This window comes from Pholcus phalangioides, unplaced genomic scaffold (genome assembly GCF_987345545.1).
Source record: "Pholcus phalangioides strain wild (caught in Gottingen) unplaced genomic scaffold, Ppha-v1.0 ptg000019l_1, whole genome shotgun sequence".
Taxonomy (NCBI): Eukaryota; Metazoa; Arthropoda; class Arachnida; order Araneae; family Pholcidae; genus Pholcus; species Pholcus phalangioides.
The window spans coordinates 866,220-883,901 of NW_028301612.1; the positions used below are offsets into that span (position 1 = coordinate 866,220).

General features: G+C 36.5%; 2 protein-coding genes across 2 annotated transcripts in view; both read left to right on the plus strand.

The window, feature by feature from the left end:
- Positions 1 to 17,682, plus strand: part of LOC149071076 (dual oxidase 2-like) — a 120,295-nt gene that overhangs the window by 14,663 nt on the left and 87,950 nt on the right. The gene's annotated exons all lie outside the window — the stretch shown is intronic.
- On the plus strand, positions 10,972 to 17,039 carry Vps25 (vacuolar protein sorting 25). The gene has a single exon (XM_089248161.1). The coding sequence runs from the start codon at positions 11,243 to 11,245 to the stop codon at positions 11,777 to 11,779; it is 537 nt and encodes a 178-aa protein (XP_089104287.1). The 5' UTR covers positions 10,972 to 11,242; the 3' UTR covers positions 11,780 to 17,039.

A 17,682-nucleotide genomic window follows, 5' to 3' on the forward strand; every position in this document is an offset into this window, starting at 1 on the left:
TAATTCTGATTCCCGAAAATAGATTTGCTTGGTTTAGGAAAAGTTAAAAGTCGATAAACCTACTAAACAACTACATAAATGGAATACAAAAATATAACTACAGCTAAGTTGATGTTTTTTGATTGCAAAGTTTTGTTTATGCCGTGTATTTTAAACAGTATATCATACCATACGCAAAGCGAAACTAAAAATTGGAAATCCGAAAGTTGTTCGGCTAGACAGCAGGTTTCGTGCCGCATACCCGGATCAGATATTTCCGACATCTCCATCAGCACCTGATATATCTCTTTCGTCTGAAATCTGACAGCTTTGACGCTGTCAATGCGACTCTCCCATCGTGTGTCACTCAGAGGTTTAACAGTGAGTGTTTTTACATGTTTCTGAAGAACACTCCACCGATGCACAGAAACTGAAAAAACTGTATATACTCTCTGGAGGATTCTAAATAAAGTTATTTTACCACACTATTTTATTATGAATTTTATCAGCTTTAAAATACCTCATTTCACCTCTACGATGATACTTATATCTGAAATTTATCTTGTTCGAAACGGATTTTCCACTCTCATTCTTTTGTTTCAAATATGTGAGGTACTACTTTATTTTCTGTTTTCCATGGAAATCACAATATGAACTTACCGTATTTTTCTGCGTATATTATATACAGATTTATTTTTTATATACGTTTAAAAATTCATTTCTTATTGAGGACACTATATACCGCTACGTTTTATCTGCCGAATATTTTTCTTAGAAGTTTGAATTGAAGTAAATATTTTTTAAATTAATTTAAAGATTTATCTATGGCGTATAAATAGAAAAGTTAACATTTTTGTTTTTTGCGAAAACGATACAAACAACCCCTTCTATACCTCAAGATTAAATTGGTGAATGGAATTTTTTTTCCTGGGGGGGATATACGCCCTGGTACGAACTTCACGGCACTTTTTCCATCCTCAAACTAGCGAAATTCGCATCTGCAGATTATACGCAAGAAAACAAGAAAATACGGTAGTTTAGTTTAATTCTTATTCAAGAATCACATCAAGGGAAGATAAAAAACATAAAAAATGGACTTACCTTTTTTCACAAGTCTGTTAGTTTCCAATAAGGTCTCCGTGAGAGCTTCTCTAGAGTTCCAGAATGTCATAAGCTGTAAAATTTTTCATTGATGTTGATACAAAAACTATCTATGTATATTAGAGTGATATCAGGCGATTTTTTGTTTCCGAATAAAAGTCTTGTAGACATCAAAGGTCTCACGTTAATTTAACCGTGGAACTCTCTAGTCTGGTCAATTGCATTGGACCATTGTCTCTGGTCTAATTGTAAAGGTCCAATCATTTTTTTTCAAAAGATGCTAAAAAAAATCTTATAACTCATAGAAAACTGATATAACAACGATAAAATTGAAAATTTCACTACGATCATTGAGCACCAGATTTTCAAATCCATCGAATTCATGTTGAACAATTAGGCCCCTCCTGAAAAAAGGCGGTTGACGTATTTTTTTTCAAGCAATCCCAAGTCTTGGTCAAGAATTTGAACTGCGTGATTTGTGTTTACCACGACGCTTAAAATATTATTGGCTGACCACTCCAACAGGGCTGTCGCAAAACATCCCCTCGAAAGTGTATTCCCCCCTTTTACGAATTTAAAGTGCCTATACTAGAGAAATTAGTCTCTTACGATGGGATACGTAACACTTTTTTTGGCATTTGAACAGCGAACAATAGCCCAACCCCACTTGAAAGTCATAAAAAATGGGACACTGCAATCGTTTTCGATTCCTGCCTTCCAACATAGCTGTATCTAGCTCCCTATAGTATTTGTTCTAAACCGATGGTTATCAACCTCCCCCTCACGTTTGAAGGGAAAATAACTTTTATTACTGACTTTTGCACAGCCCTCAACATGATGGGTATTGAAAGGGGAGTTTAATCTATGACCCTTTATACAAAGCTGGGCTGATTGTAACTTTCAACTGTTTTACATCTCCTTCTAATGGCAATAAAAGACCGCCCAATCTTCTCCTGAAAAGCCTGCATTTCTTTCAGATATTATCTTTATGGTTTATATATTACGTGTTTCCTTTTCCTAAAACACGGCCATAAAAATTGCCCCAGTTCCTAATTTTTTTTTTTTGGTCCGCGGTGCCCTTTGTGAAAAGTATGAAAAAGTTTACCATGGTGCCTCAATTCACAACATAAGCCTACCAAGCAACTACAGTGCAGCTTGATTAATTTCAAGGCAATATGCATTACATGGGGGAAAATACACGTTTTAATAAATCGTCACACAATTAAACTAATAAATCTATTTGGTGAGACGTATCCTATACACCCCTCCCAGCTTACTTAAGCGCAGAATAATGCCGCGGAGCATAGTTTTGGAACAAATATCCTATAAAGCGCTATTCTTCACTTCAAACTTTTTCATTTGTTTATAAACGGAATTGGAAAGGGGTTATTAATTTGGAATCTGGTTTCTAAACACAGCTATTAAAAAAAATCAAATTGGATTTTTAACAAAAATACCTCATCAGTTTCTTGAAAGAAAAGAGAGGAATTTAATTTTTGAGGCCCGGTATGACAACTTACGCACAGGGCCGCAATCAAGTGAGAGCAGGGGTGTTGGCACCCTGGGCGATGGACAACTAAGGGCCCTGAGTCACACTTTTTTCTGTTAAAAATTATATTGAGTGGGGCGCTAAAATGAAACCTGGTCCCGGGCGACAGAGTTAACTTTCCTTCCTAGTGGCGGCCCTGCTTACGCACCAGATTAATTCTGGGCCTGGGTACCCGGAACTTCGGTCTATGAAACTCCAAAGGGTGTTCAGTTGTGAATGTGTGGTATGTTATAATTTTTCTGTCCACGTACATGCCCTGATCCACTAAGAAAGTCTGGTAAGCCTGGAGACATACCAAGAGTCCTAAGTAATTTGCGACGCAAAAATGCATGATTTCCTAACGTGAGATATTTTTTTTCTAATTTGTTCTTGTGAGACGGGCAGAAAAACGGCGCCCAGCGCAAGATCCCTCTATTCAAACAGGGCGTACAAATAATTATTTTTATTCTCATTCATTTTTAAAAAATATTTTTCAAGTCAATATTTAAAAAAGATACTGTGTTCACAATTGGATTGCGTAATTGGGGAACTTTTTCCCCTCTTTTATTTTTTCCATGAGTACAGGGACAACAAAAGAGGAAGCAAACTGTCCACAGGGGGGTCTATTACGCTCACGTCGTTATACAACGAGGTAAGACGCCTTCATCATAAGTGTATTAAGGAGTTCTACAACGAGGTCGTTAGTGACGTCACGCCCTCAACGCAAATTCTCAACGAGCCTCATAACGCAAATCTCAGCGACCATCGTCAAAAACTTGATTTTTCTCAGCAACCCCCGGTATATCGTTATCTATTTTACGAAAAACTTCCTGGTCCGAGAGTTGCGTTAGCTCCGAAAGGGATGGACCAATCGGATAATTTTCTCTGCTGCTGATAATCATCATCACTATCAACGAGTAGGGAAAAACGTGCGTTATTATTATTTCATTTATTTGTGCGCGTTTGTGTGTGTTGATTGTCCCTAATTTTCTAAGCTACATTTTTTTTTTTAATTCATCCGGATTCTTTTTATTTTCATCAAATATTTGAGAAAAAGGTAGGCTATGCACGCACACGATACTGGCGCGGGGAAATTTTCTAAATTATTACGTTTAAAAAATGATTTTCTATTGAAGTTCAATGATATGAATTTCCAAAACGACTATCAAAAATATCATCATATATTACCATGTTTTTAACACATTTTTATCTACCGTCTTGATATTAAGTCAAAATCAAGAGCAAGTAACCTTTTATTTACATCATTAATTAGAAAATTGGTCTCCTTGTTTCACACATGAAAATGAAGCGCGACCAAATTTACACTGTTGTTGACATCTTTTTTATACTCCTATCAGAAAATGCACTCAAGGATTTACAAAAAATTTATTTGTTGATTAATAAAATTTACTTTGATTTTTTATAGTGTACTTTTAGTGCGCAGAGTATAGTGTGAAATGGTGTTTACTGCATTACACTTCTGTGTACTGCACAGAAAGTAGCAATACTTAATTGATATTACAAAATATCAATATTATTAAACGAATTAAGAAGGGGAAAATCTGTTTAAAAGACGTTTAAATATATATTGACGTTGATTTTGAACTAGATGTAAAAAAAATATTGTAACAATGATTTCAAAATGTCTTGAAAACATGCGATCGAGATTTACCAGTTGAATAATATTCTTATATTGAGATGAGTTTAAGATTAGAATAAAGGTATTTCCATGCAAGATTTAAAAAAAAAAAACGTTTTGTAGGGTGATTTATCTTTGTACCGAGTACAATAATTTACCACTATGAATAATTTTTTCCAATCAGTATGTGTACAGATAACATTTTAAACGATAATGCTGTCTCAGAATCATGTTACTAAATTAAGGAACGTAATTCAGAGAATTATTATTCATTATAATGAACAACTTGAGAAATTAATAATGAATGAATGATTTCCAATTCTAACTAATTTGTCTCCGTTGCTCTCACCATCGAAAAATGTACGCGCGAGCGGCCATGTTTATTTCCGTAACGCGAACATAACGAGTGGTCTCCGGTTCTCGTTAGTTAACGTTTCATGTAGCGATGACTATAACGAAAATCGCTAGTAACGATGTGAGAAAAATCAACCTTTAGCGATGGTGACGTAAATCTATCCCACAATGCACCGCGAACCCCCAAACACGTTTGAAACGCGGGCATAACGACATGAGCGTAATAGACCCCCAGTACAACACCCCCTAAAGAAATACAAATATACAAATACAACGCCACAACAGGCAAAATGCCCAGCGAGGTGGCTGATAAAAAGATGCCCATAAAAATATGGTTGTCATATGTTTCAAAAATACAGCAACCCAATTAAAAATGCAATTAACACAAATTACAAACAATATATACACATGATAAAATATTATACAATGCCCATAAAGAATACTTATGGTTGTCTTATTCTAAGAATGGATAGCTTCTCGATTTACCCCAACATGTTTATCGTATTTCTTTTTAAACGTGTCAATTGTGTTACAATTTACTACCTCCGGGGGTAAGCTATTCCATTTATTAACAACCCTATTGGAGAAAAATTCCCTGCGACACCATAACCTTGCATTGTCCCTCACCAATCGATACTGGTGTCCCCTTGTAAAAGCAGTCGATTGGCGGTGTACTAAAAGTTCATGGTCCATCCTATCCATCCCATTGAAAATTTTGAACACTTCGATCATATCTCCTCGACACCTGCGTTCATCCAATGTAAACATATTCAAAAAATGAAGTCTTTCTTCATAACTCAAGCCCTGTGTGCCAATAAGGACACGCGTAGCTCTTCTCTGCACCCCTTCAACCAAGTCTATGTCCCTCTGTAGGTATGGTCTCCAAAACCTTACAGCATACTCCAGTCCAGGACGAACTAAGCCTCGAAAAAGCGGAAGAATGACTTTAGGAGAACGCGAAGAGACCTTTTTGAAAATGAGACCAAGCATTCTATTCGATTTTTTGACAACCGCTGAACAATGTTCAGAAAACTTAAGTCGCTCGTAAATGAGAATTCCCAAATCGGTGACTCTAGTTGCATCCGGGATAGTGACACCATTCAACTCGTAATAGACCCCCAGTACAACACCCCCTAAAGAACACCCCCTCTTTTCTTCTTTAGGGGGTGTTGCCCAGTATCTCCGGGAGGGGCTTGAAGAAAAATCGAGTGTTGTGTATTCTTATCTTCACCGAAATTGGTATCAGTAGACGCTGGAATAGTTGAACGCCGCCCCCTCCCCCCATGTGCACTGCTTAGATTCTTCTTTCTTTTTAAAAAATCGTCTTTATACAGCATATACTCAAAACCTTGAACTTTTTTCCTCGCTGTTGGTTTCCATGTATATTTTGTACAATAATTTTTCTTTTTTAAATACTTTAAAGATTGTTTTCCATTTATGTGAATCTAATTTTTCTACCTCGTTTCGGCGCCCCCCATTATTTTTCGCCCGGTGCAATTGCACCGGTCGCACTGCCCTAAGACCGCCCCTGACCAGGACCCAAAATTTGCTACATCTTATCGATTCCTAACATCAACTAATAGTTGCATGAAGATTTTTTAACGTATTAACATTCGACGACTTAATTAACTTAACCCCCTGACCAGGACCCAAAATTTGCTACATCTTATCGATTCCTAACATCAACTAATAGTTGCATGAAGATTTTTTAACGTATTAACATTCGACGACTTAATTAACTTAACCCCCTGACCAGGACCCAAAATTTGCTACATCTTATCGATTCCTAACATCAACTAATAGTTGCATGAAGATTTTTTAACGTATTAACATTCGACGACTTAATTGAATTTCTATACAATGCAAGATTTTCCCTAAAAACCTAAATGCATTCAAACCAAAAAGTGGAACTTTGTTTCTACTTTGCGATTTGAAATTTCTTATTCAAAAAACTTTTCAAAGTAAGGAAGTCGGTATACTGGTTTCACTTGATTTGAAAGGCGCTTACCATTCCCTGATTCATTCGGCACTAATATTCAAACTTCGGCAGATGGGTTTAGATGGAAATTTTATTCGTTGGATGGAGAATTTCTTAGCTGAACGTATGAATTTTATCAGCTGGAGAAACTATGTATCCAGCCCATTTCTGTTTCGCAGCGGCATACCTCAAGGATGCGTTATTTCACCGTGGTGTTTTAATATTTATGTCGCAGATATTATATCCATCATAAATGATATAGATATTTTTATTTATGCTGACGATATATATTTGTATTGCAGTGGTAGTGATACATCTTCATTGATTCGAAAATTACATAGGAACTTTGACAAAATTTTGAATTGGGGTAGATTATGGGGTTTTGAATTTCCCACAGAAAAATGTATTTTTACACTTTTCACGCGACGCCGCAACATTGAAATTCCTAGTATCATTTTTAATGGCTCTAGGCTTTCATACATTGCCGATATGAAGGTTTTAGGAGTATTTCTTGATATGAAAATGTCTTGCGAAACACATATAGATTCCCTCACAAAACGTGGATCCATCTTGAAACTTATAGCTGAAAAATTACGTGGAGCTCCGACTCATAAACTTCTTGCTACTTGCTCTAATATAAAGGTTTTTTTTGAGTTATAATATTTTTTTATGGCATACTGCATCACAAACTCAATTGAAAAAATGTGCAGCATTATATCACTCTGCGTTTCGCATTACAACAGGACCACCTATATCAACTCCTATAACTACTTAATATATTCTCCTACTTAGCATATGTAGACAATCCCCTTTTAATCTCTTTGTTTTACGCTTCGCTGGTCGATTATTTTTGAAGGCTAGAGGCTTTGTCTAGTTATGGCACTGATTTTTCTAATTTTTGCAAACGATGGCCGATTTCTAATAATTTAGTTATTTCTCAGATCTCATCTGAAATTACCGATTTTATAATTAATAATCACCTTACTACTCTGTTACAAACACTGACATTTTCAACTCCTCCTTGGAGTAACTCCAATATCAGGTTTCATATTGATGATCTTCCCTTTCAAGAAAGTATTTACGATCATATGATTTCAATATTATTTAATCAACATATGACAGCAAACTGTTCGTCTAATGTTATCATAGCTACAGACAGGGGCGGTCTTAGGGCAGTGCGACCGGTGCAATTGCACCGGGCGCGAAATGAGAAGGGGCGCCGAAACGCGTTAAATATACATTACTAGAAAAATATCTTTAAGGTACTTATTTAAAAAACTCACTATAAAATATACATGAAAAATGACCGAGGTGAATAAAAAATTGGAGGTTTTGTGTGTATATAATATTACGGTTATTTTTCGAAAAGAAAAGAATCGATGGGCAGTGCACCTATATACGTACAGTACATAGCGATTTTGGTCGGATGACCAAACGCTCTTCAACACGCTCTTTCTGGAGCTCCTTTCGTTTACCCCTGGAGGAGATTTTGGGGGGAGACGCAATTTCTTTCTCTTTTATTGTGCAGTAAAAAATAAAATAATGGAGGAGAGAATCACCCTTGGTCACCCAATTTTTCTACTAACGAGAGCCAAAGGTTTTTCCTGTGTTGTGAGGAGTATTATAAGAATTGAAGGTGTTTTCTGATGTCGGAAAGATTTTGAGCCAGAGGCCTCTTTTTTTCCCCGAATTGTATTACTTTTACTAAAAACACAGAACCGAATCGCCAATACAGTATTTCGAAAAAAAAAATATTGAATAAATATATATTTTAAAAAAAACCAATGAATGAATTAAAACCTATGATTTGCTGAACATTTTAAATAGGGATCCTGCACTTGGGCCTCGTTCCTACCTGTCACGAGGAGAAAGAAAAATGTGCTCACACGAGAAAATCCATGCACTTTGGCACCCCCGATCACTGAGACTTTCCTATTAGTTCAACCAGGGGCAGCTCGGTGAACTGGGCTCTTTTTGCATTCTCCAGGGGCTCCGCTGCCACTCGAGGAAAATAAAAAAATCCAGTAAAATTTTAAAAAATAATTATATAAATTTTTCAAATAGTAAAACTGAATCAGTAACTTTGATGGATAATTAAAAAATGGGCCTACGGGGCATCGGAATAGAATTTTTTTAATGAAAAGGGCTCCGCGCGCGCGCGAGTCAAAAAAGGTTGAAAACGCTGTTTTATTCCATTGGTATCGTTGTCCCTAAGATATGCATCACAACATTGTTTTGCACCTTGGTAAGGTACTAGGTGTAAGAGCGATTATATGTCTCACCAAATAGATTTATTAATTAAATAGTGCACCAGTTTATTAAAACATGCAATCTTTCCACTATGTTATACATTATTTGGGAATACGAATCATAGTGTGAACTTAATCTAGCTGCCTGTAACTGTAAGATAAGCGTATATATTAATTACGATTTGAGGCAAGTAGTAGTGTTTTGTGCGTTTCTGGAGTGGTCTGTGTTCCATCCTTCTATATATTGCTTTTCACATAACATAATTGCTTCTTTGTTTAGTTCCCGGCCAGAGAGGATATAAAATTAACTCACCTCATAATGGTTGATAGAAAAATACGATTTTATTTTATTTTGTACCAAAAAACAACGGGACCACTCCAGAAACGCACAAAACACTACTACTGAGGCACAGTGGAAAACATTTGGGAAACATTGGATAGAAAACATATTGGAAAACATTTGGATTAGCGCCGCGAAACAAGAAAAAAAGTTCTGGAACTGAAAGTTCTTAGGAAATGGAAGGATAACATCTGAAAGAGAGAAATGCGAGATTTTCCAGGAGCAGATTGAGTGGTCTTTTGTTGCCATTAAAAGATGTAGGAAGAACAGTTGGAAGTTACGATTAGCTGAGCAAATTCGAAATAATAGAACTATAGATCGAACTCTTTTTCAGAACAGTTGGCTCTGTACACGGGCGTCGGAAATGTTTCGAACCTGTGGGTGCTCGTCTTGAGCGTTATATTGGAAATTACGATTTCTCAATCAATTCTGGGGGTGCTCTGACCCGTGCCACAAATTACCGTGGGTGCTCGAGCACCCCCGGCTCCGACGCCACTGGCTCTGTACAATTCTCACAAACACCAATCGTCTCGGTAAGTTTGATAAGTTTCGCAACATTTATCACTTTTACCGGTGATTATGCATAATCCTTTTAGACCCTGTATGCACAAACGTGCGGGTTGCTTTTTTTCACTTTAAATATTCTTTTTTTTTAACATCAGGGATGTTCAGCCCAAATTTTAAGAATTGTGCGTTATCGTTGAAATTAAAGCCGAAGTCCTTGAGGTTAAAAAAAAAATCTGCAGAGAGAAAAAAAAACACCACCTTCCCAGTGCCGTCTTAACGCATGGGCCCACCCGGGAGCGGCCCAGAAGCCTCAAGAGTAAATGGGCCTCACGAAAATGAGATCTAGTTAAAATTTTCTAGAATTTACTAGGTAGAGCTAGAGAAAAACCACTTGGCCCGGGGGGGGGGGTCCATGATGCCCTTAAGACGGCCCTGTCCAGGACCGTAGCGTGCTTTCTCGGGAGCAGTCTTTTCTTGGAGTTTCTTTGGAATAGTTACGCTCAGAAAAAGGAGGAGTTACAAGCGCGCGCCCTCCCATTCGGCTCGGGGCACCGCCTAAGTTGTCTCAGAATAATTACGGGCCTGCCCAAGTTGCAGGGCCCGGTGCTTTAACTGGTGTTTGCCTACCCCTTCTGTTTCTTAGTACTGCATTTGAAATTATCCCTTTCAGACCCAGTACTAAGAAACAGAAGGGGGTAGGCAAACACCAGTGTTAATAAAAGTTCTTAAATTAAAATGAAATTATGTACGAGTCATAAATATGAAAGAAATCACACATAATTTCACTTTAATTGAACCACTTTTATTACCAGCTTTGCCCGTACGTGATGTGTGCACTACATGAATTTTACCATAAAATTCAATTAAAATAGGTATGATCCTTTGTGATGAGTATCCTGCATAAATGTGTGACGTTCTTTTAATGTTTTTAAATCTCGTAATTAAATTAAAGAAGTTGGGATTTTATGCTTGTTTACTAGTTAAATAGCAGTAATCCCATTCCAGAAGAAGCTTTTCCGACTTCTTCGTAACTTAATATCCAACCAAGAGGTGGGGGACGATGGGGACCACACCTAGAGCCTGATAATATGGTAGAATTGGCAACTTTGTTCACCTTTGGCATCGTTTTTGGTGATAATTGGCAAAGAACCGTATTTGAAATCTCAATTTCTTTTTTTTTTTCGAAAAAATATGGTCAGTATAATCTTTCTGTGCTATTTTTTTTATATACAGATGGAGAGAGCGCGAGAAAAAAGAAGAGAGAAATATCTGATAGCTGTCCAACCATACAATCATCTCACCGCAATCACGAGATGATCCGTGACATTTCCTTTTCACAAACTTCCGTTCGCAAATGATATTCAATTCTTTTTCATCTTCTGCTTTTTGACGTGGGCATTTCCTTTTGCGTGTGCTTCAAACTCACCAGCCGCTGTATATATGTATTATATTTTTCACACACCTGATCAAGAAGAAACACCAGTTAAGGCCGTCTTGAAGAAGTTCGTTTTGTGTTTACATCTTGTTTTTTTCGTGATGCACGGCCGCTGCTGTTGAAGTTCAGGGAATGATGGCCGCCAAGGAGTTTGACTGGCCGTGGCAATACAACTTCCCTCCCTTTTTCACTCTGCAGCCCAATTTGAATACCCGCAAAAAACAATTCGAGGCCTGGATGAGCCTGATACTCGAGTATCACAAGGTGAACAAGCTGTACGTCCTGGACGTGACCGAAGCCCAATCCGGACCGCTATTCTACAACAAGTCTCTCGGTAGAAAGCTCAGCCAGGAAGCCGTCATCATAATCCTGGACGAGTTAGCTCAGCAGGGCAACGCCGAATGGATCGGCGGCGACAAGCAGAGGTGCTACATCTTGTGGAGAACTCCGGATGAATGGGGTGCCATGATCTACAAGTGGGCCGAACAGAACGGCTTGACCAACACTGTATGCACTCTGTTCGAGTTGACGCAGGGAGATGACACCGTCGATGAAGAGTTCCATGGACTTGATGTCGGGGTGTTGAAGAAAGCCGTGAGGACATTGGAGAAGGATGGACGTGCTGAGCTAATCGAGGACGTTGACAGTGAGGGAGTCAAATTCTTTTGAAAAACAATGTTTTGTGAATATTAATGGAGTTCCTCGCACTGTGTGATTATTATTTTTGTACGATGACTACAAGAGATATTTTTCAATAACTTCAAGAAAAAATCCATTGTTGCATTGCTTAAGAATGTAAATGATAAAAATGTTTGAGACAGTAAATTATTACTTTGTGAATTATCTTTTAACCCTAGAATGCTAACTAAAAAAAAGGTGATAGAACTGCATGTTAACTGCCTATACATCTACGTATTAGAGTTAGTATTCTAGGGTTAAATAATCCTAGAATTTGCATTATTTAACTTTTCGTATCTCGCTTGTAAGTTCTTTTTTCTATATTGGGAATTATATTTCTATAATGGACTCTTATATAGTGAAAATCATGTGGTAAACTCCCAATATACGATACAGCTGCTTGGCAAATATTTTTTTTTTATTGCTAGATATGTTTTGGCGGCACTATTTGTGATTGTTACCGATGTGATGAAAGTAACTCTCAATAATTCTTGACAACACGCCAGGGAGAATGATGTTGGTAGTATATGACTTTTGGTGCAGTGAAAAACTTGATGACAAAAAGCTAAACCATATATATATATATATACAGTGGAACTTCTTGATAACGGACACCTCTGAGACTGAACATTTTGTCTGCTAATGGGTATTGAAATACATTGAAGCCTATTGATTTAACTTGTGTATGTTAATAGGAAATGTCCAGTAATGGGGAATGCCCCTTATAGGAGGTTTCGCTGCATTGAGAATTAACAAATCTTGCTATAATAATAATCTATTGATATTATTCTCCAGTCCTGGCGTAATTCCCATTAATATATATTCCAGTAATAATGGTAGATTCTGTATAACAATATTTTTCTTTGGTCCCTTTGATTATTTTATATTGCCAGTTTAATATTATATTATCAGTTTTACTGTCTTTATGTTGCATAACTTTTTTTAATGATCTGGTTGTGTATTGGGATGATATGTATGGCTTTTGCAGGAGGTCTGTGCATCTAAAATTTGGGTCTGTTTTCTGCACCCTTCACAAAATTCTCGATTTGAAGAATGGATCCTTCACAAAATAGAAATTAATACCACCATAAATTTGACATTTCATTTCTTTTGTAATAGATTAACTAGATAATTTCGCTCCCCACAAAATTAAGGGAAATTTTCACAAAAATAGGATCTTACAAAAAGTCTGGACAGACTCCTATTTTGTATTGGGATGGCAGGAGCTCGACAAATTTAAAAAAAAAGTAGATCTTTTTTTTAATTGTCAGGCTCGATTTGGCACTGTTTGCTATGGTTACCAGTGGGATGATGGGAACTCCCAATAATGTTTAAAAAAAGTACTTAGGGAGGATGATGTTGGCAACAAAAAAGTATTTCAAAATCAACCTAAAATTATTAAACTTTTTTAAAAATAGTTAACAGAATTACAAAACTAAAACACAGATATGATAGAAATACAGTGGAATTTTGATTAGCAAGCTTAATTCATTCCATGAACATGCTTGTTATCTGAATTACTCATACATCAAATCGAAATTCTCCAGAGGAAATAATGGAAAGTTGAGTAATTTATTCCACAATTATTCATTTACAAAAAAATTACAAAAAGCAACATTCAATCAGTAATACAACATACAAAAAGTCTCTTCATCAAGCGACGAGAGAGAGGAGGACAATCATTCAGGTTTTACTCTCACCATTGTCTGTAAGAATTTTTTTTGTGACTTTAGAAAGTAACCTATTCAATGATACTTGCTTTTACCTGGTTTTTAGGATTTCTCTGAAATGAGAAATAGTGCCATTGGGCAGATTTATTGCTCACACTGCTATATTCCCATGGTCTTCCCTCAAGGACACTATTCCTTTGACAACTGATGGCTCTTTTACATGAGCTAGCCCCCTCAAAGTTACGTTCAATAATTTTATCTGTTTTCTCCAAGCAGAATTTAAAAAAAAATTAAGCTCTCATATTCATGGTTACAATGCTATATGTAGTTTCATATTGTAAACAGCTGTGCTCACATGTGTGCTCATTGTTTGAGTGAGGCATGGTGACTGAAGATTGGAAGGAAGACCATTATCCACAATTCCATAGGGCGTGTGTAAGAGAGAAAACAAAAAACCATCTGCTTAGTTGTGATAACAGGAAACTAAATAAATGAAGTGCAAAATTTTTGTTCAAATGCAAATCCTCACTCGTTGAATGAGTCAAAATTTGTTTAAAATCTTTGAGCGTTAAGTGAATCACTTGTTAACAGAAGTTCCACTTTATCAGCCATACCCTCAAGCAGGGCTTGACAAATACCAGACATCAAGTCACCAGGCATAATAATACTACATAATCTGTATTGGCACTTAAATTTTTCTGTCTATGATTGCTGAGATAAAGTCAATGAGTGACAAAAATTTTCTGAATTCACGACAGTGTAACTCTCAACATAAGAAAGGGGATAAAAAATCTTAAAAAACATTCTTTAGGACTAAGAAGGCAGACTTCTTTCACGGCTGGAGTTTATAATAAATTTCATACCTTTCGGGGAGGGGGAAAAGGCTATTATGCCGTGTTCCAGGCAGCGCTGTCTTAAGAGCATCATGGGCCCCCGGGCAAAGTGGTTTTTCTGAGGCCCTACCTTGTAAATTCTAAAAAAATTCAATCTGATTTCAGCTTTGTTAGGCCCCCCTCCTCTCTTGAGGCTCCCGGGCCATGCGTTAAGGCGGCGCTGGTTCCAAGCTTCCTGGTATAACATCCCAAAAGGTATGAAATTTATTATTCTATACGATTTTTCTTGGTTCCTAAGAAATTTGGCTATTGCCTGAATATTTTTCTGATTTGTCTATCCCTGCTATCGAGAGCCTTTTATTGGTTCTATTACATCTTTATTGGCATCTGGAAGTCTGCCTGGCTTTGATCACCTAAACACTTACACCTGAATGTGTATTCACACACAAAAGTTATAGCTCATCAGTTTTGAGAGACCAGTCTTGTGTGTGTCTCCAAAAAATATTAATAATCTGATTCTGTCTGAACTGTGCCTGACGAGTATGAATGTATAAGGTAGTAGAAGGAAGAAAAAATATATATTAAACTGAGACGAGAGACTGATCTCTCAGAATGGAAGGCAGCCATGATTGTCGTGTGTGAATAGGCTTTCAGACTGGTTTTTTCCTTCTCGAATTGGCAGTCATTCCAATAATTGACTACCTAATTAGTTTATCATAGCATATGAGCATAGACCTATACTATAGTACAATTTTTTCAGACTATGGCAGTATTAAAACATTGGGTGGGAAGGGAGGGTATTTTTCGATTTCTTCATCCATCTTTTAAATGTCCAGACCCTTTTCCAGAACTAGAGTTACGAAACTGTATCAAATAAAACATACTCCTATTTTACTAGCTTCGTAGCTATCAATGACCAATCTGTGAGCAAAAGTGTTGTGCATCAACCCTCTAAATGTTGATTATTCACCATTTATGTATGAGTTCTGAATCTGTAGTAAAATATTTCTTCCTAAATTCAGAGGTAACATTTATAATTTGATGTATTTCCTGTGAAATTCTGTGTTTTTGTAATGCTATGTGTAATGTGTAATTCAATGTGTTTAATTCAAAGAACATTCCATTCAGAGATATATCTGTTACATTCAAACCACGTCAACCGTGGGGACGAATAAAAATGACTTTCAAGGAAACAAATTTTCTTCATATTATGTTGAGATGAACTTTGGAAAGAAAAGTCATGTCTCTACCAGGACTCAAACCTAGGTCTTTTTACAAATCGGTCAAGGCAGAGTCTTGTCTCCAGTGGTGTCGATGGTAACATACATGCTTTGCCTGGTTCGCAAAAGGGCCTGAGGTCAAGAGAACCAGATGACTTTTCTCTCCAAATTCACCTCCGCATAATATCTAGAAAATATCAGTTTCCTTGATATATTTCGGCTGAGAAAAAAGTAAACTAAAAATGACTTTAGAACTGGAGTAACAGGTGGTTATGACGACAAATGCATTTGCACAAATTTTTCATCCAATTATTTCAGTTTTTTAAAACTGATTAGTAATTATTTCAATTATCATAACTTTTTGTTGTTCGTGATTTTAAAAAAGCAGTTAAGAACATGAAGTAAGTTTAAATGTATTCATAAAAAATTTAAATCAGAAAAATTCATTTTATTAGCTTCAAACTTTTAAAAAAAGGGAAAAAGGATAAATTAATTTGACACCTGACTTTTTTTTAAATAAAGAGCAATTCTAATTCACTAATTATGCTGGCAGGGACCTGTAAAAAGGGATGTTATAGGCCTGACAATGTTGAAAGTGATGCCGTTATACTGAGGCCTTACTGCGCAAGTACAGCTTTCTATTCTGTTTATTTTCAGTAAATAGTAAAACTCTTATGCTGGGTCTTGATATGTCCCAAAATCAGATTCAATCAAACCCAGCTTATGAAGAATGAGATTTTTTTTGTCCCATCACACAATAGGATGCCCTCTTATTAGGTTGGGTGCAGTCAACCCAATTTTCAGTCTAGTTTGTTAGAACACTGTATATTGCATGGTATTTTCATGTTCCGTATTCATTTATTAAATGAAATTCATTTTTATATATCCTGTTATACTGCTCTGTTAGTTACAACACAAATAAACTGTATCTGAACCCTTGCAGTGTAACATGTTTGTACTGTATTAGTTGAAAGTTGCCTGATATTTCAAAGAATAAGACAGTCCAACTTTGAATACCAAGTACAATCGTGAGGAAATAAGCTGATAATATAAATTATTGCTTGTCAGAAAACCATTTCCCTTATTATGCCAATATAATAGTTATCATGTGATAAGTTAACTTTATTGCTTTAGTTCACTGTGAACAGTAGCCGAAATGCAGTTTTCCTGATACTACAAAATCAATTTCAAAATTAAATGTTATACATATTCAACATCTAAACTCATCAACTCATTTTTCATATTCATCCCCTTGTTTTTATAGAAGTTTTTGATGCTTTGGCAACAGCTCTTTTATTCTAGCATTCCAAAAAAAAATTCACTGCCTAATTCCTAGCTGCAGAATTTATTAAACCGCCTACTACCATGATTTTTTCTTAGATTCATGAACGAGTGATGATTACTTAGGAAAATGTTCTACTAATATGTTGGATGGTCAAATACCTTGTGATTGGAGGGGTTTAAATTGGAGGTTTCAAGCAGCTGCATTGTTTTACCCCAAAATGTATTGTGTTGCTGGGTGGGGGGGGGGGGGAAGAAACTGACGTTTCGAAGGGAATCAAATTACTATAACAATAGACTTAAGTTATTCCCTGTATATTGTCACTTTCCAATATGTGGGGAGGGGGTAAAATGACCAGAACCTCTGGTCCACCTTCTCGCTACAGCCTTGAAGTGTTGTGATGAATAAGCAAACTTTACATGATAAAAGTTGTTTACTTTGCATGGCTCTTCTGAGATTCTTGAGAAATTCATGATACAGATAAGCGTTAATTGTTGTCTTTCTGTGCACTCAGCCAACAAATCACACTCCAATCAGGTGCAGCTCAAAACAAAATCTCTGCCTGTATGGGACCTAATTTTGGTGCCCCCTTCTTCAACAATTCCTTAAAAAAAATCCTTTTCTTAATTGCTTTGTTTTGATCCAGGCAAGGACCAATGAGAATTTTACCATTATTTATGGCGGATACTGTCTGATGAAATGACACACAGTGAACCTTTTCATAATGGATCCCCCCATGGAACTGCAAATTTTGTCCTGTAACGGAGGTGTCCGTTAATAGGATGATGGAATGGATTTAAGCCCTATTCCGAGTGATTTCTTGACACCTTTTGCTAGAACAGACAAATCATTTTTCCTTTTTTTTTGTTGTTTTGTTTTGGGTAAATAA

What these genes read in the sequence shown, in the direction of transcription:
- Vps25 (XM_089248161.1), top strand. Translation starts at nt 11,243, where the DNA reads ATGATGGCCGCCAAGGAGTTTGACTGGCCGTGGCAATACAACTTCCCT.